The 26342-nt window shown below is 40.6% G+C and overlaps 1 protein-coding gene across 1 annotated transcript in view; it reads right to left on the bottom strand.

The window, feature by feature from the left end:
• The window catches only part of LOC307260130 (exostosin-1b-like), a 52491-nt gene extending 30312 nt beyond the window's left edge, over nucleotides 1-22179 (bottom strand). Inside the window, exon 1 of the mRNA XM_080040273.1 lies at nucleotides 20334-22179. Coding sequence (XP_079896399.1) covers nucleotides 20334-21286 — 953 coding nt within the window. The 5' untranslated portion in view covers nucleotides 21287-22179. The remainder of the gene's footprint in view (nucleotides 1-20333) is intronic.
• Nucleotides 22180-26342: the final 4163 nt, after the last annotated feature.

The raw sequence follows: 26342 nt of genomic DNA, 5'->3' as shown, positions 1-26342 counted from the left end.
TACTGATAACATTGGAGCTTATCAATATTACGGTCTTTCAAAATGTTGCCCCGTGCTCAGCACTACTTAGCACCGGGTTTCGGTAGGCTACCCATCCCCTAAGCCTGTTTGTGTGTGTGTGTGTGTGTAAATGTCCCTTTTCAGTCACTTATTGCACTTTCTGCTCCTACATTTGCATATTAGACCTCTTCTCACAACAGACAAAGGTGCCGTGTGAATGTCAAAATGTAGGCATTTAAATTGGCTACTGGTCCCTGAATTGTTTTAAAATTATTATGCCGGTCCTTGGAACAAAAAAAGATCAGGAACCCTGCTATAATACTTCATGTATTTCACTATAAATAGGCTACATTAAATCTTAACGGTTAACCGGTTAATAACCGTTAATTCTGGGGGTTAACCGGTTAAAGAAATAAATCTAAATGGCCATCCCTAATGCGAAGATAAATACAGGGCTAATCACACTTGTGCGACAGGTCGACGAGATACTGTCTCATTTAGACACAGAGGAGTGATGCACAACACTGCTTAGAGGGCTCTACATTCGCCAAATGCGGGTAAATGTAGTCTTAGGCGAGTAAGTTACCACTTTGGCTGGTGAAAGATGTGTGCACAGGCTGCTATTCTAACATCTGATAAACTCTTGTCTCCACTAGGGATGGGAATCGAGACCCGGTTCTAGGGCTGGGCGATATGGACCAAATCTTATATCACGATATAGGTAATTTTATATCACGATATGGATATATATGGGTCAATGACGAATAAGGGTTGTCATGATGGTTTTTTGAAAATCTTTCAAAAATATATTTTAAAAGCATCCTTGAATCAATTTAAAATATACATTTTGTGTTTCTGTTAGTTTTATTTCATGGGAAATGGGATTTACACAATTTTCTACTAAAAGTAGGCCCAAATGGACCTGACAATGTCAAATGGTGTAACCACAAAAGAATAAGAAATATTCATTATTTTGTCCACCATAGTGTAATATGAGTGTAACTCATAAGAATAATAACTTCCATTTCAAAATATCACATGAAAAAAGATTTTATTTGGATAACCCCTATATCTAAATTGTATGCGTTTTTGCAATTTTGAGCAGGACGTTAGCTGGAAACATCTTGTTTTCTAAATAATTGTTGACCAATCGTTTTAAAAGTGTTAAAAATTATTTAATACATTTAAGAAGAGTAATCAATTCTGGCCTACATTAATTTACATGTACATTTTGATTTTTTTAGGAAAAATACTGGTTACACCATTTGACACAAACCAGTTACACCACTTGACGGTGTTGCTTCTACAGCCAAAAAGTGTAATAAACAACAATGAAATCAGGCACTACAGTCAAGATAGTTACTGTGTTTGGACTTGCCATTGGATTTTGTTTTCATGTACTTAAAACATTGGTCAACAAATACCATTAAGGTGACTATGGAGTAATTATCTATCTTTATTAACGAGCGTGGTCTTCTGGTTCAAGAGCATGCCGTATTGTTTTCACATTCAGATTTTGTAATTATATGCTCTTAAACCTAAAGAAAAAACACTCTTAAATAAAGATCTCCATGGATGACAAAAATGTTCTAGGGTCAAACTCATTTGATTGTATTTATGGAAAAAATTCAATCAACAACAAAAAGTCTTAACAAATTGTGTATTTGTGCGTTTAAGTGTGTCTATGTTTGTTTGTGAGAAAGAGCTAGGTGGATGGGTAGAAGAGACTAGGAGATTCATGTATGTTAAGGGTCCTGCTCCTGCATTCCCTTTTAAACAGTGAATTCATATCTAGTTATATCAATCTGAAAGCAAGGTATTATTTGGTTGACGTTATGCCTTGTGATCTGATTACATTTAAGAAAAAAGCTTGCAGCAGCACATGTGAGTGTGAGTGCACGCTTGTTTCTGTTCATGAAAACTACCTTTCCTGTCCTCTTTTTGCAAGGTAATTGGCTTGTTTCCTCTTTTGAATGTGTCATCTATTGTAGAGAAAGTTGCTCAATTCTGCAGCCTAAATTTGATAAACATTTTCTACTATTCACAAATTGTTGGAGTTCTAGGTATTTAAAGCTGCTGTTCATCCTTCCACATTAGGTGTCACTGTTCATATGCTTCATTTATATAATTTATTCATGTATTATGAAATTATGTGACATTAAAATGAAAAGGAATGATATAAAAATATGCATTGAAGCTAAGCATGAATTAAAAAATCACAAAATCATGCCACTTAATGATTTTATCCTAGCCGTACCTAGCTTTGGTGATAAAGTTGTGGAAATACCAACTATTTTAGAAGATACAAACAATAATAACCTAAAACTGGTTTAAAAAAGTAATTGAGCTCATATTTCATTTTAAACCAGTATCATAAACTAGTGAATTTTGAATTTTTTTTTACAAAAACCGAGATGTTTGTCAAATTAGTCAAATGGTGTAACCGGTTACACCATTTGACATTTCGACTAAAAATCTATTTTGACAGGCATTATCATGGACTCATATCTGAGGACATGGTCTTGGTGTGAATAAATCAAATATAATTCTTAAAACAAATAATACTATTTATGTAAAAAATATTTTTTCAACGTTTTATTTGGGTTACACCATTTGACATGTAACCCAAATGATACTTGACATACCCTAAAAGTGCAAATATCTTATATTTCTTGGAGAGCTCTTAACTTTGGAATGCAGCAGTCATGTTCATCAGGGGTCCTTTACTGTTCTTAAAGATTTGAACAAAATGGCACCTTGAATGATGGTTACACCACTTGACAATTCAGGACATTCGCTCGCTCCCCAAATTATTAGAACAAATATGAAAGTTGTATTTAAATATAATTTATATACTCACAATGACCTCCATTTTAGGATAATGCCAAAATAGTTTATAGGATGTTATATTGAGAAATTCACTGTATTTAAGCAAGTTACATTTTGTGGTACGAAGTTTTGACGGTTACACCACTTAGACATTTTTGCCTTTTATCTCCAAATATTCTTTCAAAATTGAATAAAACCAAAAACTTTTTAATAGGGTCTCTAGAAATGAATGTGTTACAGTAATGTGTAAGCTTTTTTTTTGTTTCCACATTTTCAAATTTAATTTAACCTTACGGACACAAAAAAATGGGCGTCACGTCATTGACCCACATATCACGATATAGTATTTTTCCTTAAAATTCAATGGATTACAATAACCGTACTGAACTTTAATCACATTAGATTATTTAAATTTTTGCTTGGAACTTAAATTTCCATCCAAAAGAGAAACTGGTGCAAAATACCACACCAGTCTGGCTTTAGTCAGTTAGCGCAAAATAAAAATGACAGCTTCAACCAAAGAGCCTACATTTTCCAATTGATAGTAGCCTATATCAAAATAATGAAAGACTTGAATTTTCCTGCAGTATTTGCTCATCTTCATTTAAAAAAGCTGTCAAAATTAACTAATGAGCAAATGTCTGGTAATACTTTAACTCCAGCTTCAACACAAATAATATTTTCAAGTTTGACATTTTAAAGTTACATAAAACCATTACAACAATAACAGCACGGGGGTGAAGCCCCGAGTAGGCTAAAGATGTCATTATTAGCCAGCTAGCTCACGAGAGCTAACCCATGTAGTTTGCGGCTTAAAACAAGCCAACTCTGCGTCAAGGCCAGGGTTCAACATAACTTTTTTTTCCTACTGGCCCGCCGGGCCAGTGGATCCGAGTTTTACTGGCCCCTTGTATATTTTCACTGGCCCTGCACACACTTTTTTTTTCTTCATAATTTAGTGTCAATAATTATAATACCTGTATTAGAAAAATAAAGAAAGATAACCAGATCTAAAGGGAATATCTATACTGTAACAGTATAGATATTCCCTTTAGATTTGGTTATTTTTCTTTTAGTTAATTATATGAAATGTTGATATTGCTCATACACATAATATAAAACCAGGCAAACATATTGAATTAGAAGCCTACAACTGAAAGTATGTTGAAAGAGTCGGCCAGTATTTTAAAGTCCAGTAGTTTGAAGGTTGTTTTTATTCTTGAATTTGGGCAGTTTAATGAATAGTTCACCTGCAGAAGTCATGTTCAAACATAAAAAATAAATAAGAGATGAAGGTCTGATCATTTTTTGTGGTGTGGTAGGCTGTTTTTATTACTTTCTCTATATGCATTAGGGATGTGAATGTGTCGACCGAATGACCGGTTTTCCACTTTTGCTCAAGTTGACTTTAAAAATAGAATAGAAATCCGAAAATCAGTGGGTTATGCCGTTTTTTTAATGGGAGATTTCACCGTGTATGTGAGTTCACGTCTGGTCGTGAGCGCGCTGCAGCAGTGTCACTTCTCCATGAAGTGTCAGCTTCACATATAAGAGTCCGGTGTGGGACCATTTTTTCAAACTATTGATAAAAAACAATGCAGTGCAAAATATGCAGCATAAGTTAAACGCTCGTCTAAGACTATGACGTTAAATCACCTTAGAAACACACAATGCCTTCGTCCGATCACAGCAGCGTTTCACCGTGTGATCTCGCCAGCGAGTGAGCCGCCGCGCAGATGAACTGTGGTTTGTGGCTAAAATAATAACCGGGGATATTCTCCCCGTTAGCGATTTCAATGGGAAAGACTTCCGTGATCTGATTGAATGTCTCGAGCCTGAAAACACAGTGCCAAACTGCGCGACTATAGGAACTGTACAGTGAGCGGAGTCCCTCCGTTCGTTTCTGTCTACAACCGACACAATCACCGGAGACGCATTCACAGCGTTTAAATAACGCCTCTCATTTGTATTACCATTGGGGCTTGGATTCAAATATTGTAACATTACGGCGGCAGATAAAGGAAAAGCGCAGTTATCATTTTCTGCGCCTCAACCTCTGCTGTGGGAAGAAAGAAAGGGGGCAGAATAAGTCGATTGATTTGTCGACTCGCAGGCGGACGGTAGGCAGCTCTGCCAACGGTGCCTGTCAAAACGCCCACGCATCGGTTGTCCACTGGCCTTTCATTAAAAAATATATTTTATATTAGGTTTATTATATTGAGTCTTAAATAAACACTGCTTTCATTACGACTCAGAACGCGCATTTCAATGAACCATGATGTAGTCTACAAAAAGATACTGAACTGTGATTGGCCAGTCACTGGCCCGGGCGGGACAGTAACTGGCCAATCAACTTGCCCTGCATATGATTTTACTGGCCCCGGGCCATCGGGCTATACGTTATGTCGAACCCTGAAGGCAACAGCACGCTGAAGCAGCAAGCAAGTTTCCTTTGCCCAATGACATTTTTGACCGTTAAAACCAGCTGCTCTGCCACCGTGACACAGAGTTGATTTGTTAACTTTAGTGACGGCGCACCGAAGCTAGACCATGAGCTAGACAGCTAGAGCAACAGATGAGGCTTCTTCTGTTGCGGGTAGAGAAGCTGTATTGCAGCCCAGAACTCGGCTGCAGAGCCCCTGTGTGGCGCGGCGGTGTAACTGCAGTGCAACTGTAGGGACTCGGAGGGACAGCTGCCTCCCGCTCCATATATGCTCCCGCCACATTAACTTTTTTTCTCCGCGATATAAACGGTATGGCCAAATCTCTCCCGGTAGACACTTTCATATCGTCCACGATATGATATCGTCATATCGCCCAGCCCTACCCGGTTCCTCTTCAGAACCGGTGTCGAGTCAACCAATTCCTTGGAATCGTCAACATGCCTGCTTAACGATTCCGCTTATCAGTTCCGCTCGTTGCAAATGCGTCATGACTTGACACTGAAGATTTCTTTGTATTTTTTATGTCAGTTGAATTTTGTTTCAAGTTGAATGCAAATGAGCACAGCTCTTTGTTGACTGTTTGTCTGTGTTTTTAGTTTTTTGGGAAGATAATGGCATTTGGGCTTAAAAAGGCAAACCTATTTTTTTTGTCCGGACCAATTAATGTGAAAATTGACAATTTCTTAATCCTTAAGTACTCTTGATAATCTTTGCACACACTAGACACACTTCTGATCAGATATTTAAGCAGGTTAATACAAATAAACAAATTTGTACTTATTTTCTCACACAATGAGAATCTATAAGAGAATCGGATTGATAATCGGAATCGGAATCAGAATCGTTAAATTCTTATCAATTCCCATCCCTAGTCTCCACCGGCACACAGCTTTCTAGATTAACGCAGTTAAGTTACTGCATGTGTAAACAGAACATTTCCTGTGCGCCTTCACATTAAAAGCCTGTTACTAACCAACCGCGAGTTGACTTTTATTTTGAGGCAGATAAGAACAGGAAGTTAGCGCTTCACAGCCCCGCAGGGCACCAGTCAAAAGCAGCAACTTCCGTGTTATCATATTTAGGTCTCACTCACACTAGGGCCGCTGTTCTGTGCCCGAGCTCATTTGTATACTAATGTCTAGAACGTTTGGCTAGTGTGACCACGGCATCCGTATTCCAGTGACCACGGGCCAGCGGGGGAGTGGGCGGGGATCTTCCTGCAGCACGGAACAGGCAAACTTAGTGTGAGTGCGCCCTTACGCAGTTAAAACAGACGACAAAACGCTTGTCATTTGCAATACTTCTAACTGCGCTCACACTAAAGCCTTCATGGACGTTGGCTGCAGCCACCAGTGATATATTTTCAACGTACTTCCACTTAGGCAGGGGGCGGCCCCTAATGTGGACATTGGCGCAGGGCAACATCCAGGAAGAATTCTTCCCATTACTTCCTGCTTTCATGGGTGCCTAACACGCCCCTAAAGCATGAAGCGCAGTGCACGTTTCACAACGTTCCGCATGTAGAAGTGAGTCAGAAGTCGTAGGTCCCACTCCTCCTTGGGCTGACGGCTAAAATTGAAAATAAAACGGCTATTAAACGCTTGCGGTGGCGTTTTGAAAAGAGAAAACTTCCATTCTATTAGCACATGGTCTACAGAAAAGTATTTGATTGATATCCAGAAAAAAAATTGAGGCGACACATTCCTGTTTGACGCCTGTATTGGAGTGAACAGGGATATCTGCTTCCGGCTCGTATGATTTCCATTTTGTTTTACTGACCCGTCCACAGCCAGCCAAAACAACTTGAATACCAGTCTTGGCCGCTGAGCACTGCTGGATTCAGGGAGAAGGCACAACCCTGGCGGCCTGCGTAAACCACCTCCACATGAAGACCGCTGCGCTTTGATGTGGTGACGTAGGGACTGCTAAGTGCAGACACTGACAGGAAGTTAGCTAAAATGATCCAACCACTAACTTGAGCAGGTTTCTACTTCTTTCGCCCCAGCCTGCTGCGTTTTCTTTCGGGAAGTCACTTCGGCGGAAGGGCCTCATTCAAATTTAACAGAAAACCTGTCCTGCCTGACTTGGTGTGAATGTAGCCTTAGAGACATATTTCTATATGCGTTTGGTCTCTACCTCAGTACAATGAAGGTGAATAGATTTTCATTTGAATGAAAAATGGATAAATACATTCCACTAGAGATTTTGTAATTTGGGTAAAACAACCCTTTAGATGGAGTTTATCCAACCTGCTGATGTCAACCAGCCTCGAATGCACTGGGAACAAAATGAATATAAGTGCGAAGCTCGTGTGAAGTAATGAGAGGAGCGGCTTTATGCTGCTGAGAGAGTAAATTAGAGTCTCGCCAAGTTGAGCGGCCAAAACCTAAGTGTAAACACAGTATTTTAGCTCTCAAGTGGGAAAAGATGATTACCTCACAATTACGAGACCGCAGAGGAGAGCAGGGAGAAGCCCCATTGCCTCAGTGACAGAAAGAGAGATTACAGGGTGGCGGTGGTACTAATGATGGTGGGGAAAGGGCAAAAAAACACAGCAGTTTATCCCAGAGGGTATACAAAATTGCAGCAACAAGCATACATTTGTGGCACTTTGATAATGGTTTGGCAATGCTCTTATCAATATAAGATAAGGACGGAATGTCTTATGTCTGCCACTGGGTTAAACAATCCCTTTCTCTAAGCAACAGCATACACAGAGACATTTGACAGGTTTTTATTTCAGTAAAGCGTCATTATGTTGCACATTTCGGATTAATATTTATGCTTCCTGGCAGTAAATACTATGCCTATAAAATGATTTAATAAACAACAAAGTTGATCATCACAACAAATATGATAACAATTGTAGTTGGCTAAAAACAAACTTTGGGCTTGTATAATAAGGTGTTTGCAATCTGCACCAACATCTCTGTACTATATGGTTATTCTCATTAAAGGTGCAGTGTGTAATATGACATCATCAAGAAAGTTCTAGAATGCAACGCTCCCTGGGTAACCCCACCCCTTTTGAATAATAACAGAAGCTACAGTGGCCTTCAAGGACAAGAACAATTCTAAATTTTAAACGATGCACCTGATGACATTCCCAAAACATGGATGCCTTCATAAAACTTGCCTGCTCAATGTACAAAATGTAATATTAATATTTGTAATTCTCCGCTCAGGAGGATAATTCAGATTATTGGCAGAGGTGATTTTACACCAATGAGGACATATTTATGAATGAGGATATTGATTTTAGCTAATAAATTACTTAAAATGTTACACAGTGTCCCTTTAAGGCTTAAACTGGATGGAGGGGGCAGCTTGGTTTAACACTACTGCCTTCCACCCCTCGGGTTTCAACCCATCTAATAAATCCTCACTCACTAATGTGATGACTGTGGGGGAGGGTTACCTAATCCCACACTGATACCATGATGCACCACACACAGACACATCTACTGGCTTTTGCTGAAAACAAATAAGACTCTAGTGATTGCAAAAGCTGAAGTACAAAAAAAAATAGATATCATACACTGATTACAGAAAGGTAAAATATATGAAAGTAAGGAGACAGTGAACCACTTAAGATTAATGCTACCGTCCAGAATTTAAATTATTTTATGGCATTGAAAATGCCAAAAATGGTTAATTATATATGAGAATATTTATAGTTGCATTCTTCTGAAAAAAATAATAATAATCCACCAAAACTTTTGCCCAACTCAGGATGTAAGTAATATGGGTGACAGTGTCAGCCTTGAGGTCAAAGGGAGGATGGGCAGCGGTTGACAAGGGTTGTAATTACTGAGTCACTTAAAGCAATGTGACACACTAGTTATATTATTCAACTGGACATACACCAAGTCCAACATATTAGCACTATTTGTATAATTAGTTCTAACTTATTTTGTACAGTCTTGTTCTACCTACCCCCCCCCCCCCCACACACACACACACACGGCAGAGAGGTGCAGTGAAAGATAAACTGAAGATTAACGTTACCCAAGTTGACAGGAGCAATGTTAAAGCCAAAACTTTATCAATTCACCTCTTCAACCGGCACTATAGTTGCTTGTAAGTGTCGACACACACATTGAGTTAATTGACAAATGTTTTAACTGTTTGACTGATAGTATTAATCAGTTAAAAGCCTTATCTGTTAAATGTTAACCATGAACACTCCTACTATTGACCATTTTTATAATTGACATACAATACCCTATACCATGCGCTCACATCATCTTTTACCAAGCTGCCAAAAGCATCTGAAGGAGTTTTAAAGATAATGTATTTAATTTTTTTTAAAGCCACAACATTTAGATCAATACAATTATTTTTAAATGGACTGGGAAATGTTGGTACACAACATCGCTGGCCTGGCTTTTTGATGTAATCCCAAGGACAAGTTTACCTTTTCTCATCACTGGCCTGTCAATGTAACACCTAAGGATATGTTAACTTGATCTCAGAGAAAAATCAGAGACTGCAAAACTAGTACCCACAGGGGCAACTGAATTCCTTCGTATATTTGCAGACACACTGGCCCAGAACAAAGCTTTCCCATCTGTTAATGCATTCCACGGCCAGCAGTGCTTGCTGCTGCGGGCAGGTAATTAGTTTGCACAGCGGGAGAGATCAGAGACAACACTTCCTGTCTTGCCCTCTGGTTGTGACCTCACATGTGGAAGTTACAGATTTCACCGCGTGAGAGAAGGAAAGGAACCGTATGAAGCTCGGCCAACAGGCACAAAATCACAGCCCAAGTCATTTCAGATTGAATCACAGCAACATGCCCCTTTGATTAAACACAAGGCGGTTTCCAAACAAAGCTGTTGTGGGTCAATATATTAACTTTTTTGCCACCATTTTCCTCATTCTGTTGCTCTCATGTTAATCTGTTGAGAACTGCAACAAGAAAAAGGATGAGGAAGGCCACCATTTCACGGAAGAGTTAAGACCATCATACAACCAGGGATATCATATTTGCTGGAGCTTCACTTCCTCTTTACAGTGCCAGTTGAAGCCCGTATCTGAAAAAGTTGAGTCCAAAGAGGACAGCGCGAGATAGCATATCTGTGTGTGTGTGGGGGTCGGTTTTATCTGATGATCCAAATCACTACCCCAGCCAAGGAGCCATGCCAACGTGTGGTTACATGGCACAGCACAACATTGTCCAACACTGTGGAGAAGATATTAGGCCAATCACACTCATGTGGCCCAACTCTTCCTTCAGCCAAAACTTTAAAAAATAATAAAATACTAATTTATAAGTGTACCATTATTCCCGCCACCATTCTTAAAAATATACAAATGAATGCTTTAACTTGTAAGAACTTCAATTAAAAGAAGTTGTATTTATATTATGTTCCAATGGCCTTTTGTCCACAGTAACCATTCCACTTAAATGTGTTTGATGACCTCAGTTCTAAATCCTATTTTGAGTCGCTACCCTTTACTTTTGTGCAATAAAAAGCAAAGCTAAAAAGTAGAGCTTTAATTATTAAAAATAGATATTTTCTGGCACGGACTCAAGAGTCAGATTTAGAGAGTATATGTCCATGGGCTTGGCAGGTCTACTCTCAACGCTAACTGAAAGATTAAAAGCCCATAGGATTTGGCTGGCCTTGGTTTTAGAGTGCCGCTTAATTCTGCATGTAGCTCTCACAACATATTTCATTGTACATGAGGGATAATCGAAAAAGCTCTCGTCATGCCGAGCAAGCAACTTGTATTCTGTTTGAGGGGACTGGAAATTTACCTCATGGGTCACGCAAAAACTGGCTTGCTAAACTGACTTTGGTAGAGCAACCTGTTAAATATTTATATTAAATCTACCTATTCATTTGTTAGCTTATTTGCATTTGATGACACTTTAAAATTGGGTATAAATCTTTTCATACACAATCATCCAATCACGTTATTAATTTCAGCCGATGGCACCAGAGCTAGCATTAAACTTTACACAGACCAATGGTTTGGTGGATAACAGAGCAAGTTTTCCACATGCTAACAAGTATTAACCAATACAAGTATATAACCAACAGTATTGATTGATATACAATTGAGTTTTCAATTCAATTCTTATAATCTATTCAGGAAGGAAACCATGTTCATATCCATCACCATGAAATGCTGCTTATGTTTCAACAATTCATGGTTCACTTTTTCCACACCCTAAACCTCCCAGATTCAACTAAGCAGCACCCCCTACTTTCTGCCTTTCCGTCTCATGCAGCCCAACTTAATCAAATGTATCAATGAGCAAGGAAATGGTGATAGGTGCCTCCACACGATGACAGAAAAGCTCTTCCTGGAATGGACCACACTGTGTGCCTGGCACATGGTCATCCCTTTGCTTATTGCACCCTCCCAGCATTTCAAGTGGAATACATCACCTGTGCAGCACTGTCAAGGACAAGACATAGATCATTCTGTCAGGACAGGAGTGAGAGGAAGCATGTCAAACTAATAGCACTGCCCTCTGTCCTGAAAACAGCCTCCAAAGAGAGTGAGAGTATGGCTAAAACCCATTCAAGCTAAACAAATTTGAATTTGAATCATAGAGCGAACTGTGAAAGACAGAGAGAGATACAGAGAGAGAGAGAGAGAGAGAACAGGAAACCAATGCAAACACTCAAGCACAAACTCACACGATTAAATTGACTACCAAAAATGAGATTTAAAGGCATCCTAAATTAGACTGCACCAGGTCATACTAGTCACTGTCCATTGGCCAAGAGCTGAAGTTGAGGTTATGTAGCGCTTGCTACGTCACCGGCACTGGTAAATAATTAATGAAGGATGAGACGTGAACATTGATGGTAATACCCTCTGTTCACCCTCGACCTCCCTTTCTACAAATCCTGGCAGTGAAAAATGAGATGGCAATCAATTAAGAGGTCAGTAGACTGAATCCTCCTGGGAAACAGTTCCCTTTCTGCACATTCCTGGATTATGCAGATTACCTACACACGTACAGCACATAACATGCTTTAGAAAACAATTAAGTTAATGTTGTATAGCGGATATCTGTAAATGGTCATGTAAAATGTTCTCAAGTTGTCAAAGACTTTACCTAAAAGTGAATAATAAATTATCATAGTCTCTGGCTTTTCAGTTGGAGACCATCAGATCTTTACAGCATGTCCTGATGACATTCATTCATCTATTGCAGCGTTACTCATAGCGCGGCTCGCGAGCCGCATGCGGCTCGCCAAGCTTCTATGTGCGGCTCGCATGGCAATAAAAAAATACTGTGATATGATCATGCAGTTACAGATATTTCATAAAACCATTAAAAACAAGCAGATCTATAACATCAAACCTGTTAAACTAACGTGGCTGCTCTCATACAAATAAGTAATAAAAGAATAAGTCAACAACGGCATTACAAGGTGGAAATACAGACTAGAAAATAATATATTTAAACTTGCTCAGCCGTACGCTGACTGACAGCGGGGTTGCCAGATTTGCGGTTTTCATGCATTACAAGGGAGAATGTGCTCTTGGATAGATTGGGCTGTGGGGGAAAAAACTAACTCACGGTCAATAAAAATATGTTATGCATACCGTCTATCACAGGCATGCTCACGAACATGGAATATATTAAATCATTTGCAAAAAAATAGATCTCGTTTCATATCGCTAAATTGGACATTTAAATTGGAGAACACTTAACAACCTGGCAACCACACGCACGGTACCGCAACAATGCTAGCTTGGATGCGATTTCAACATTTCATGCTGGTTACTAGATGTCTATTCAGAACCAGTTGGGCACCAGGTGGACAGATGAAAAGCTCCACAAACGAGGAAAATTAAGTGTTTTGGCTAAACTGCATATTGTATGTTCACTTTGATCAGGCAGGGTTCCCAATGTCTCTGAATTATTCCAGAAAAATAATAGTCTGCTAAACAGCTCACATAGGACACAGTTGAATTAGCCTCTTAATTTTCCTCTCATAGTGCACCTGATTGATGCATTTACCTTTTGAAAGGTAAAACAAATTTATTCCAGGGGGGTATTATATGAACACACCTATTTTGATTGATAATATGTCATTCATAATTTTTTTTTAACAAATATTTGAATAAAAGTAGGATAATAATTTATTATTCAATAGCTTTGATGTTATGTGACCCAGTGTCTCCAAATTATTCCAGATAATAGTACACAGTCACACAACTCTTAATTTTCCTCCAAAAGTGCACCAGATTGATGCATTCTGGGTTAAAAGGTACCAAATTTTCTTCCGGGGGAGCATGCCCCCGGACCCCCCTAAGGACTGGGTTCCCTCAGTTTCACAAAATACTGTGGGAAACACTGGTTCAAGAATTACATATTAATAAGCAGGCATGCTTATGTATGACTGGATTTATAGCTTTTGATACTTTGCGGCAAAAATGGCTCTCCTGCTGACTTTGTCCTGTCAGTGCGGCTCTCCTGAAAAAAATAGTGAATACCACTGATCTATTGTGTCTCTTCCTCACTATAAGTACAGTAGAAAGTGACGGGATATCTGCACCGGTCATCAGCTTGACTAAAAGCAATGATGTTGTGTGTAAACAGGATGAGCTTAAACTCAATAGGTCAGCCCCACGGGCCTCAGGCTTCATTTCACAATCAGTTTAGTCCTTTTTGCATGACATGACACAAAAATGGCGAATAACAATGCTGGCCATGTACTAGCCTGGGGGCTCACTCATCCGCTTTTCTGCATTTCTTTCCATATCTATCACTTAGAGTGAGTTCTCTTAATGGGAGTAGATTGTAATCCCTCAGACACTATATTAAACGGCACTTCATCCATCTAGTTTAGCCCTTTAATCCCTTTAGCACAAGTCTATGGGCCATTAGATCTATAGGCCATCTGACAGTATTGTTCAGCTGTATGCCTTTACTTTGAAAGTGAAAGGCAAACATGTGGAATATATAGAGGTGAAGATAAAAGTAAGTATATGAAGCTCAGTGCATCATACTGATATTTGTTCCGTCTTCTAGTGTCAATTATTATTAGAAAAGATGAACATTAGCAAACAAAGATATATTGTTGTGAGTTGCGGAATGTGCCGGTATTTTTCTTTACAGCCCTAGAGACAAACAGCCAGTAAAAACACAAGACAAAACAGTGTATTACAGATACATAAATATATTGCAAGGTGTAGCTCAAAAGCTAGAGCAGGCTACTGTACATTATTCTCTTGAGAAGCAGCACTTTGGCAATCAATGCCTTTGCATAGCTGATTTTGTTAGTTGAATGTAAGAGAGGAGCACCATTAAGCACCGGCATTAAGCACCAGTCGAGACTCCAGAGACCAAGAACAAGCTGAGAGACTAAAGCAACTTCAGGGAATATGAAACAGCATGAGGGACAAGAGTTTACTCAGCAAAAAACTGTTGCTTCTGGGCCTTCTTGTAAACAGAATTGATCACTGCTGATGTCTGAGGACGTTTGACTTCCTCCACTGTCCACTGTGCTTTCACCTTCAAAACACAAACTGGCCAACACTGTATTCAAAACCCTGACCATTTCACAATTGGTGTTTGGCCATTTAAGTGTCATTTCTAGGCCTGTGTGGATATAAACCAAACATATAATCTGCAAGCTGTAGTTTTGTGGTTCACCAGGCTCCTTCAGAGCCTGTTTCCAGCAGGGCCTACTGTCAGTGGTTTACTGGCAAAGTCAGCCACAACCACAGCATTATAGAAACAGAGACTGCAGACTGACCTGTTAACAATAAGGACAACTGTAAACAATCAAACCATCTTAATACAGGAAGCACCATCATTAGATACACCTTAAATTCCAAAAGCCATCCATAATTAAACATAAAAATACTGCAAATACCTTTATTACATAAAACTGCCTGATCTACTGGCATATTTTATTAACCTGGTACAAAACTAAGTAGAGGGGAATGAACAATGACACAAAAAATAAAAACTGAGTATTATCCCAACCATAATCAAACTAAGCAAGTCATTATAGTGCAATAGTGACACGCAGTTATCCACTAACATCTCTAACAAGATAACAATTTTTCAATTTAGCCTGGGGAAGCTAAAGTGCCGGCCTTGACAAACCAAGCCAACTGTTGACCTCCAGGGTCAACTAGGCTGGCATTACGCGTCTGTGGCCAAACATGGCCTATATCTTTTGCTATATGTTTCGTGAGCAAAACGAATCGTACATGTACAGTTGTCAGTTGTATTCAAGTGCGACCTTTGGTGATTCATACTTAAGTGCCTGGATGTTTCAGAGGCTATGTGCATAATTTATGTATTCTGTACCACTACTTGAGATAGCATTGAAAGTGAAATATACTGCTACCAAAGTATGCACACCAGGGCTATGGGGTTACACATGGAGAACAAGAACTGCAATTAATGTGATGAGTTTCTGATGCTGGTAGAGAGTGTAATGCTAGTGACAAAATTGAGAGTTTAAAAAAAAGGCTTATTCATTTTCTCTGTTTTAGTAGCGTCAAGGTCTTTCAGTCTAACACCTTTCACAGCATTTATATGTACTTTAGAAGCACTCTGAACAAACAAAAAAGACTAGGGAAAAACCTAACTGCTGATCCAATGTCTTTAAAAAGTAGACTGTGAAACAGGCATATTAAGTTAATGTGCAGGAACTCAGAGATCGACCATCATCCTCCCCCAACGATTATCTGTAAAGCCTGCATCAAGTTGGCTAGCAGCCCTATGCCAGGGGCTTTGGCCAATACTGAGGATTAAAACCCTTCAAGTCTATAAATACACCTAGCAAACTAACGTCAGCACACACAGACAGATACTGCACACACCTCTCACTGCTGGAAGGCTGGCATGCGTTTCTCCTCTTTTATGGTTTTACTTTCTCCCTCTGCCTTTCAGTTTTTCAGACTCTCACTGGACTTTCTCTCTTCCTATATTTCCCTCCAACTCACTCTCCTGCTTCTCTAGCGCTCCCCTCATCTCTCTCTCCATCCCTCTTGTACTCTCTCGCTTGGCAGCGCCCCTTAATTGGAAACAAGCTGTGAGAGGGCTTTCAGTTTGAGGTTAAAATTTCATCTGACCTGCCTCTGCTGTATCTTTTCTTCTCTCCTTTGGCTGTATTACAGGTTGGTTCAAATGTCTGAAGGACAGAAGTGGTGAAAATGAAAGCAAAAAGTTCACTGTTGTAGCTAAGAGTAATTGAGGCATCATTGCCAATACCTTTAAGGAGGCAAAATCTTTAAATAATGCAATAATCCATTAATACCCCCTTGCTTGATCTATGTAATGTGCAGATATATGTGGGAGTCTACAATATGTGTCCAATCAATTTATCAAATCAGAAAATATAGCAATCCTTTTTTTTACTGTTGTAAAGTAACAAATAGTAGATACTAGTTATGTTTATTTTAGATTTACTGAGTTATATAAAAACTACAAAAGCAACAGTGTACTAGCTCAAATGAATTTATTTAGCAACCAAAGCAATATAATCAGACAGATGCGTGTCATGCAATGCATCCTCCAGATTTCACAGAACTTTGCTTTCAAAACAGGCCACACAGTGCACATCATTACATCAAAAAGCCCATAAACATTCCAAGCCAACATCTGGAGGATGAAGGCTAAACCTGTACACAGAAATGACATGGCTTTTACATGGTAATTATGGTGAGAGGCTGCGTTCAGTCTGTCACAACTTCCTTGTTGTCAGTGGGAGAGGATAAGGGGGATTTGTTTCACAAAAGGCCACAGCCAGGCACAGAGACTATTACTTCCACCCAGTTAGACCACAGACTGTACTGTCCGAGTGACCCATAGGGCTACAGAACATCGCAAATCTTCCACAATCATACATGTCAAAATCTGAAGACTATTTACGATCTCTGCTTGTACAGTAAGTGAAATGTTACTATATGGGTTGGAATAAGCATGAAAGTTAAGCTGTTAAAATAGTTTACCAAAAATTGGCAAGTCCCTTTGGCTAGGCTAACTCCACTTGGCTAATATCTCAACCCAGGTCTAATATAAGTCCATCCGTCTGCCAAACCAATGATCAATCTAGTAGGTACACATTTTAAATAGCTTGCCTTTAAACATTTTCCAAATTTTTAGTATGCTACAAGCAGCTTGTGTTGTTTATAGCACAGTCGGAGAGACTTCACTTAGAAAATGTAAAATTGATGTCAATGGCAATTGGTTTCCTTGACAACTGTCCCACCCACATCTTTGCCCCCTTGGAGAGCCCCCTACAGCTGGGTGCCAGGCTTGGTATAGAGAAAGTCTGGATACGGTCCTGTCAGATATTTTAACCATTTTATCTTTCATAACATAAAAAAAGTATCTGAAGGGATAACATTTTATTAATAATCCACGTATCATTGCCATCACTATTGCACTTAGGCAGTTGTGCCAGGGGATATATTAAAATGCCAGATTCAATGCATAATATCCTTCTGCTTTGCTGGAGAGCATTTGTTTCAGCCTGTAACAACAGACATGAAAACAAAGTTGTGTGGCTATAACTGCACAAACACATGCACATTAAAAAGACAGTACACTGCAATAGTCCCAATAGCATCAAACTGTGTTCTGTAACATCACTGTACACACTGCAAGATATTTTACCAGTTCCAGTCCAAACAGACTTCTCATGAAAAATGCATAACTGGCTCAGATATGCACTTTTCATTTAGACTCGTGTACACAAACCCTGGAAAATGTGTCTGTTGTGAGATATAAATTCAGGCTTTGACGTAAACGTAAACACTAGTTTAGTTTTTGTTTACTACAACAATAGGCTTTGTCCTATCTGTATGAAACTATCAGGTAAAATGGTGAAGGTCGAAATGCATTTAAAAGTCAAGACTGCTGGTATTTAGATTCAACAGATCACAAGTCGATAATGACTTTAGAGTTTGTATTGTGATCCGACTGGTCGGTAGTTCATATGATAAAGTCACATTAAAAAGAAAGGAGGACAGTAAGGTAGAGGAACAATTGTATCCTATCAAACAATAACTATGAAACTATAATTTAGTTTAATTGACATGACCTTTGTCAAATGTTAGGGCTTTAGCAGAACAAGGAAAAGGTAAGGTTGGGATAAGTAAATTAATTGTATTTCAACTGAACAGGCATTCTGCAGTGGACTGGGGATCAAGGCAAAGCCTGTTGACTGATAGTGATGTGGCTTACTGAGGATGTATTGACGGAGAACCACTAAACATACTGTATCCATGCAATGAAGCTAAGCTGGCGAGAGCTACAGAGATATACCCAAAGCCTGTTTCTCCCCCAGTGCTACTTAATGACAGGAGGATTAATTTTTCCTTTGGGTTATGGCTGGGATACCACCCATCTCACTGTGTGAAATCACTCCCTGGCAGCACTTGGCAGTAAGCAGTGAGCTGGCAGAAAGGGACAGAGAGAGAGAGAGAGAGAGAGAGAGAGAGAGCAGATAGCTCATGTCTTCTTAAGAGTGATACGGAGAATGTTATTCTGCTGAGCCAACGAAAGAAGCTCATAAGCCGATACCTACCTACACAGGCAGACACAAGCAGAATCCTCCAGGGATAAATGCTAAGCAAACAAATTACACATCAGGATATGAAAACAGAACCAGTTTGTGATTGGAGGATGGAAAGAAAAACACCTCTTGCTCATTCTCGCTGTAATCCCTTTTTCAACGTTTTAATAGCAGAGCCGTTACTATGAAATCCTCGGTTATCCAAAGTGAACAACAAGGATAAGAGTTGACCTGGGGGTCAATCAAAACAAGGCCCAAACACTGTAGGGGTCACGCAGGACAGCAGGTTGGGGCCGGGGCATTCCTGGCTGATGCAGTTGGGTTTGTCTGGGAAATGACTGAGCAAACAGGGGCCAGAGTGGCTTCCCCTTACTGGCACCAGCGCTTTGTCCCCACTAATCCACTCCAAAGAGCCACAGTCAAACACCCAGAGCCATACAGTCACCAGTAACAACACAGCACAGTCTGGGGACACACCAAATGAATCCCAGGGAGACAGACGCCAGTTTGCTCATCAGATTTGGGCACAGAAAACATTATGGCTCTACAACTGGGTGATGATAATCCCAGAGAGCTATATTTTGCAATGGAACTGTATAATATCTGCAGTGACGCAGACTATAAGAGATGGTATTACTGCATATGTTATAACTTTTCAGCTGGCTAGAGTTGAGGCACACATTTGCTTGTATAATTGTTAACTGTGTGCAACGTTATAACTGGAAGCTAACTAAGTGTGCCCATTTTTTGTATTGTATTGACAATTTCAGTCCGAGAGGATCAGGATTCATAAAGCAATGAAAGGCAGAAAGGTGGAAATGTCTCGAGCAAGCTTTATCCACTGCTGAATAGCAGGCTGTGTAGACAGATGGGGATATCAATTGAATTTACAATAATACAGTGACTCTTGTGGCTGACATTGAAGCAAATCTACTTATCCATGCCTCGTGATGTTGGTTGGTAAATAAGGTCATAGGATATCAGAACAATTTCAAAAGGCAGTCCAGTGCCATAGTTAGAAATGAAAAGAGATTAAATCAGGAAAAAATAGGATTGAGGCAGCATTGAGAGAGACGCTCATCATATTGCTTTCCTTTCTGGTAAGTAAAATAAGAAATTGCGTGCATGACATATATGACATCTTCACGGTCATGGCACTGGCAAGATCTCATGCATGAAATGTGTCATTGTTTTTCTTTATATACGTCAGTGCCTGATCAAAAACAGTAAGGAAACAATTTACCAAGAGCATGGCAACAATGCAGGTTATGAAACCTGAAGTACCTCAACAGAGCCCTACAAATTGAATGTACCATGGTTCCAGTCAGGGCTCATTTTGAAAATCTAATGTTCAAACTAAGAAGAAAATGTGCGTTCAAAACGTTCATTACCAAACTCGTCATCTATATCCGTTCAGAATGATTGATAAACACTGGGACAAGAAGAAAAGACAAGAGAGGAAACTGTAATAACTGTGGGGTTGTGAATTGAAAGGACCTAGACAGCCTCTTACTGTAAAGTGAATACATGATGGACTAGCACTTACTTGTCATACTCTGCATTGTCTTTGTCACAGCGCGCATCCTTGTGCTTCTGCCAGTCCTTCCCATGCTTACAGGTGGTGAGGAGGACCACGTCCTCCGAGTTATGAACATGATATAAAGCGTTCCTAGTGTCTGAACCTATTCCAGTTAGGTACCTCTTCCCCTTAAAGACAAGCATATACTTCCTGTAAGGGGGAATAGTGTTATGTTTCAGGTAGCCCCTTTCCCCTCCTGTCCGTGGGTGTTCTTTAGAGAAAAGAGGGATGGAAACATCAAAGTGGGGCCTGAAGTTCTCTGTGCTGATGCTGGCCTTGGCCAACATGGCGTGGCCGATGTCAAAGGCGAGGTCTTCTGTGTAGTCCGGCCACGTGCCAGAGTATAAGTTGAAGATGATGTGGTTTTTGCCCCCATTCCACAGAGGAAGGCCCTGGATTTTAGCCCTCAAGTTGTGCACATACTGGGGTGAAAGCTGGTCCCGGTCCAGCGTGTCCAAACTCAGGACAAACAGACACGCCTGTCCTGGGTCAGGTGTGTAGAACCTGGACGCTTCAATGGAGGACAAGATGTTCTGATAGCTCTCCGACATCTTCTCCCCTTTCTGTTGGGGGTAGACATACACTTTAAATCCATTCCTCTCACAAAGGGAGAAATCAAAGCAGGAGTCCATTCTGCAGCGTTTTCCATTGTAAACGCCGGTGTTGGCGTCCCTCTTCTGCCTAGGAGATATGTGTTCATTGTGATCTTCGCTGTGGCCTTGCTCCCATGAGCTGAAAGGCTGCAGGGACCCCGGGAAGCGACGCCACCGCGCCCCGGGGTGATAACCTGTGAGGCTGCGGTCATCACGCCGGCTGGGGGACCGCCTGGATAGCGGGACTTGTATCCCCCCAAAACAAAACAGCAGAATGAGACACGCGCCGGCGGAGAACAGAGTTAAGTACCGTTTTTTGGCCTGCATGTGTCCTACGATCTGGGATAAGATGTCTGGCGATAAATCCAACAAGTCTCCAAGTTTTGGTCTCACCACCTCCTGCGGGAACCCTCCGCCATCTTCCCCCGGGCTGCAAGGGCTGTGCGCTCACGTCTCCCACCTTCTGCTTCAGATGCCTTTCACAAGTCCGGGAACTGAGCCAAAGCATGTGGGCGACTTATAATGTTCATCCACCTCGCCTCCTCGTCAATAGTATCGACTAACTGACATCAGCTTCCCCTACACAACGGAGTGCTCACTTAAAAAATGGGGCTCTAATGTTAAAGTGTCATCCCACTTTCCTTTGTACATTACATTTACTTTGCTGTAAGAACCAGACGGCCACGATAAACAACTTAGCAGAAGAAACTTGAGCGTAACATTAAGGCAGCAGTTTGCTAGACTTGTTGCCTGGACAGTTAACTATTGTCCCCACTTTAGCACCCAGGCGAGCACTAGTGTAGCCCTACAACATTCAACATACTACAATTTAAGACGTTGCCACAGTTTGTTCACTTATTGTGTCGACAGATAAAAGGAGCATTATAACCGTTTACTAAACATGTATAGCGAATCTCTGTTTCCAATTTAGCTAGCTAGCGAGCTAAAAGAGTGGCTAGTTTCTGAAAACATTCCCAGTTAGCTTGTTAGCTAAGCGGCTGCATCAAAGTAGCTTTACCGCTGGTTGGAAGTAAAGACAGACGGGCAGCCTCTCTCCTCCCTCTTCAAAACAGGTCCATTCATTCGCCAAACTTATCTTTTGCTCTTCCAACAACACCGACTGGCTTATTTCTTCGTAAAGGGTCTCCAGTCGTGTGAAGTGTTCAGGTGGCTCTCACACAGAACAAGAAGAGGTGCTGTGGAGACTGCGAGCCAAGCAGAGCGGCACGGCACGGCAGTCCCACCGCCACGGCTGCTAATGATGATGTGACGCTGTTCCACGGCGTACGGTGCGTTACGATTGGTCCGCGTCACATCCGAGGCGGGCGGGGCTTCCAATGCACCTATTCGCCTCCAGTGAAGAAGCAAAAACACTCCCTGCACTGATTTACCATGTATGATAACGAGCTGAGATTTGTTTGCCTATTGAATTAAATTAGGTTGTAAAAGGAAATTATTTTTTATTTATTTTTTCAGTCTCAGTGGGGAGCCATCATATTAGATGTAGGCTATAAACTAAGCTTTGAAAGTGTAACATGTTAGTTCACTAAAATACATAATAACACTTCTGTAGCTGTTCTGGATCTTCAGATCAGAGCAGATGGAGTTTGGAGATGTCAAATGTTAACTTCTTGTGCATGTTTGCTTATAAGTTAACTTTAGGCTACTTAACTGTTGTTCAGCCTAAAGGTCAAGGGTAAACTCTGACATAGCCTATATAAAAATCGAACAATGAATAATAAAGTAATTTCAGGATATGCTGTTCAGTAGGACAGACAGACTAGTAGGCTACACTTCTTATTAATATTAGACTGTTTTTCATAGAGTATAGGTAGGCCTATACGGGTTTATAGTCAGAGTCTACAGACAAAAGTGGTATGCATAATGATTCTGCATGAACACAATTTGTATAGCTCATATTTTCATTTATTTATTTATTTAAAGGACATTGCACATTAATTATCATTTCTGTAAACGTACCAGTGTTAGCCAGCATGCTAATTTTCCACGGTAGTCCTTTTCACAAGATGATGAAATGTATGTTGGATGGAGAACATCCTTCAAAGATAATTTTTCCGTCCCGTCCCTGAATTAACATGTGGTTCTGCAGGTGAAAGTTTGTCAATGTCTGACTATTGAAAGACCAAAGAGGTGGATTTCTGCAAGATCTGGCGTTGGATTTTAAGACCTTCTGATGCTTCATTGATCTGCCTTGGATGAATGCATTTGTCCTGCTACAGAAGTGCCCTTGAGCAAAACGCTGGATCCCTGAGCCATCATACTAGTGCTGCACTGTAGGCAAACATGACCTCTGACCCTTTCATTTGGAGGGTTACATAACAAGAGAAATTAATCATTCTCAGCCTATAAGCATAGATAGACCAACAGCAAACATTGGGTAATAGTAATAGAATAGAGTTGGCCCGGTCAGGAAAAGCACCAGCGGGACAATGGCACTACAGTACATTAGCCAGGTCTTTTCTGGCATGTACTGTAGTAGTAAGCCAGGATGTGTTTTCACAGCTGCTGTGCTCTGAAAGACTAGAAGTGATTTTGCAGAAGCGGGGAAAAAAGGCAAGGAGGAATGTGAAGCTGCGTTCCTCAGGAGCCGTGGACCAGCTATCTGCAATGCCTCGGTTCCCCATGGACCACTGATCAAAGACAGGGAGGGATATGATGGCCACCTCCTCATTCTCTACCTCCTCCCTCTCTCTTTGTCTCTCCTCTCCTCTCTCTCTGTCTCATCCCATCCCTCTCCTGCCTTCTCCCTCCCGTACTCTCTCTATCATCCCATCTGCCAGCATTCTTTCCATCTCTTCTCTCTTTCATCCCTTCAAATTTATGAGGGGGTAGAGGGGAATGGGGGGGGGGGCGTGCCGGTGACTGATGTGAATGGATGGATGGATGTTCCTCAGCTTTTGCCACTACAAAAATCAGATGTGCCTTGTTCATATGCCGCTCAATTTTATTTCCAGCTCTTTAAAGTGGTCTACCCATGTGTAATGGTGACAGCCAACACTTTACAGTCCGGCATTTTTAATTGCTGTGCTCATTTGATGACAGAGTAAGGACGAATCAATAAAGAATGCAGACAATTTGATTCCAGAGGGAAAAAAACATGGGGTTCTGCTTTTGTCCAGCCATTATCTGCTGCTTAATGAGAATGTGGAGATGCTGTCTCCCTGCTGTTGCATTGTGTTTGCTGGAGTAGGCACTGGCCAGATTAAGAGCAGCGGGGTGACTGAGCCTGAGCAGCACTCCCACTGTGTAATACATGCAACCATGCCAATATCTAATTTGGATGCACCCAGGTCAGCATAGTTTTCCCAGCCAGCCAGCCAGCCGGCCAAGCAACTAAACAGTCAAATGGAGATTTATTATTTCCTTCTGAGAACAGTTCTAGGTCATGAATTCACTCGTGAACAACTGCAATGCAATGCAGATTTCTTATTAAAAAGTCCGCTCACATATTAGCATAAACATCTGAATGTGTGCACAAGAGCCATGCAGACATATGCTTGACTAACATACAATCTACGTGATGACTACGCACATGTAGGCGCACACGAGGGCAGTTTTTTGTGTGTGTGTAAACGCTGTGTAGTAATGCATGTGACTCTTTCATGTAGAGCACAGCCTTGGATGTGGTAATTTAATGTCCCCCCCCTGACTGAGACTGACAGCCTTGGTGAGGCCCCTCATCCATCTGTGTCGATGCTGAAATACACAAATCACATCTGAGCATAACAGGATGAACATTGAAATGAAGGGTTCATGTGACAAATGGAAGTGACAATGCCTTGATGCAGAGAGGGCCAGCAGGATCAGCCTCAAAGATTAAAGTGAAGGGCTACATGATATACTGTGTATATCTGGTGCCTCCTCTATTGTGGGAACAAGTTGTATATTTGTCTAGTTTTTCCAGTCACATGTCTATTATCCCCCCAAATAGTTTTTAATAAAGGCATATTTTCATATTTTGGGAGATATTCTTATTTTGCTGCCTTGCTGAAAGTTAGATGAGAAGATTAATAACATGCGCATGCCTGTCCATTAAATGTGAATCTACAGCCAGCAGCTGCGAAGCTTAGCTTAGCTGATGAGCTTAGTCCGTGTAAAACTGTAACTTGTTGTTTTAACACTCGGTTTTAGTTTGGATTAAACTAACTATATCTAATGTGTTAATTGGGGAGCTTTTGAGGTGCTGGTGAGCACATTTGGTTATTTAGGAACAGCGCCAGGCTAGTTGTTTCCCACCTTTTCCAGTTTCTGTACCAAGCTAACCAGCTTAAAACAGTAAAAACATGTTTTTTACAGAGTAGTACCAAATATCATCAGACACTCGAAAAGTGTTTTTTCCACTAAACCTATTGTTTTAAAATAAGCCCTGCATTTTGAACGAGAGTCGAAGAATGGAAAGGATGATGCCATTGGATTTTGTCAATCTCCTCCTGTTCCCAGCAATCATTTCTGTGAAGTGGTACAGTCATAAGGACCTGCATATATCTGAGTGACAGCAGCAAAAATGCTCCCAAGACTCTGTTAGAATTCAAAGTGAAATACCATGTTCTTTAAAAGACTAGAATTCTTTCTTCGCAATGAACAGGGTGCAAATAACTCTTTGGCTAGAAAGTCAAGGGGAATAATCATTCATTCCTTTTGCATATGGCACCCAGTAGTTTTGTTAAAATGTTGAATATTTGCGTTTGCATTTATACTCATCCTTGTAATAGTGGAGTTTAAGGATCCCACCTGGAAGGGACAGAGACATCAATTTGATATTGTTGTTACATGGAGAGAAAAACTACTATTTTGTTATTCATAGTGTCAGAAAGTCTCATGCATAATCACCATAATAAATGCGACAATAACCACTATTTTCGTATTTACTATTTATTTCCGTTATGCTGATGTTATTCACTCGATAAAATGACTGTGACTGAATGTTAACGGAGAAAAAAACACTGTGTGTATGTGTAGGCAGCTTCTTGCACACAAAACACTCACCCCCTTAAGTGCAAAGCAGTGTGTGTGTGTGTGTGTGTGTGTGTGTGTGTGTGTGTGTGTGTGTGTGTGTGTGTGTGTCTGCGTGTGTGTGTGAGTGTGTGTGTTGGAATATCTCAATCACAGAGCAGAGATCAGGTTCCATTACACATGCAATAACTTTAAGGTCTCCATAGACCTAGAAGCCATTTGTATGCTAATACGTATGACAGCAGTGATGACTTGCAATAAAGGAAACATCTGCTCCTTGATCATATGTGCTATTAGAGCACTACCACAGTCAGCCGGCGCTATTTTTCCTGAACCCTCTTGGCAGCCTCAAAACTCCTTTTAGGGGAGTATTTTGGCATCTTGCTAGATGATGTACGAACCCTTCTCC

Source organism: Ammodytes marinus (assembly GCF_949987685.1).
Source record: "Ammodytes marinus genome assembly, chromosome: 13".
Lineage (NCBI taxonomy): Eukaryota > Metazoa > Chordata > Actinopteri > Uranoscopiformes > Ammodytidae > Ammodytes > Ammodytes marinus.
This window is presented reverse-complemented; position numbering and strand designations above follow the sequence as displayed.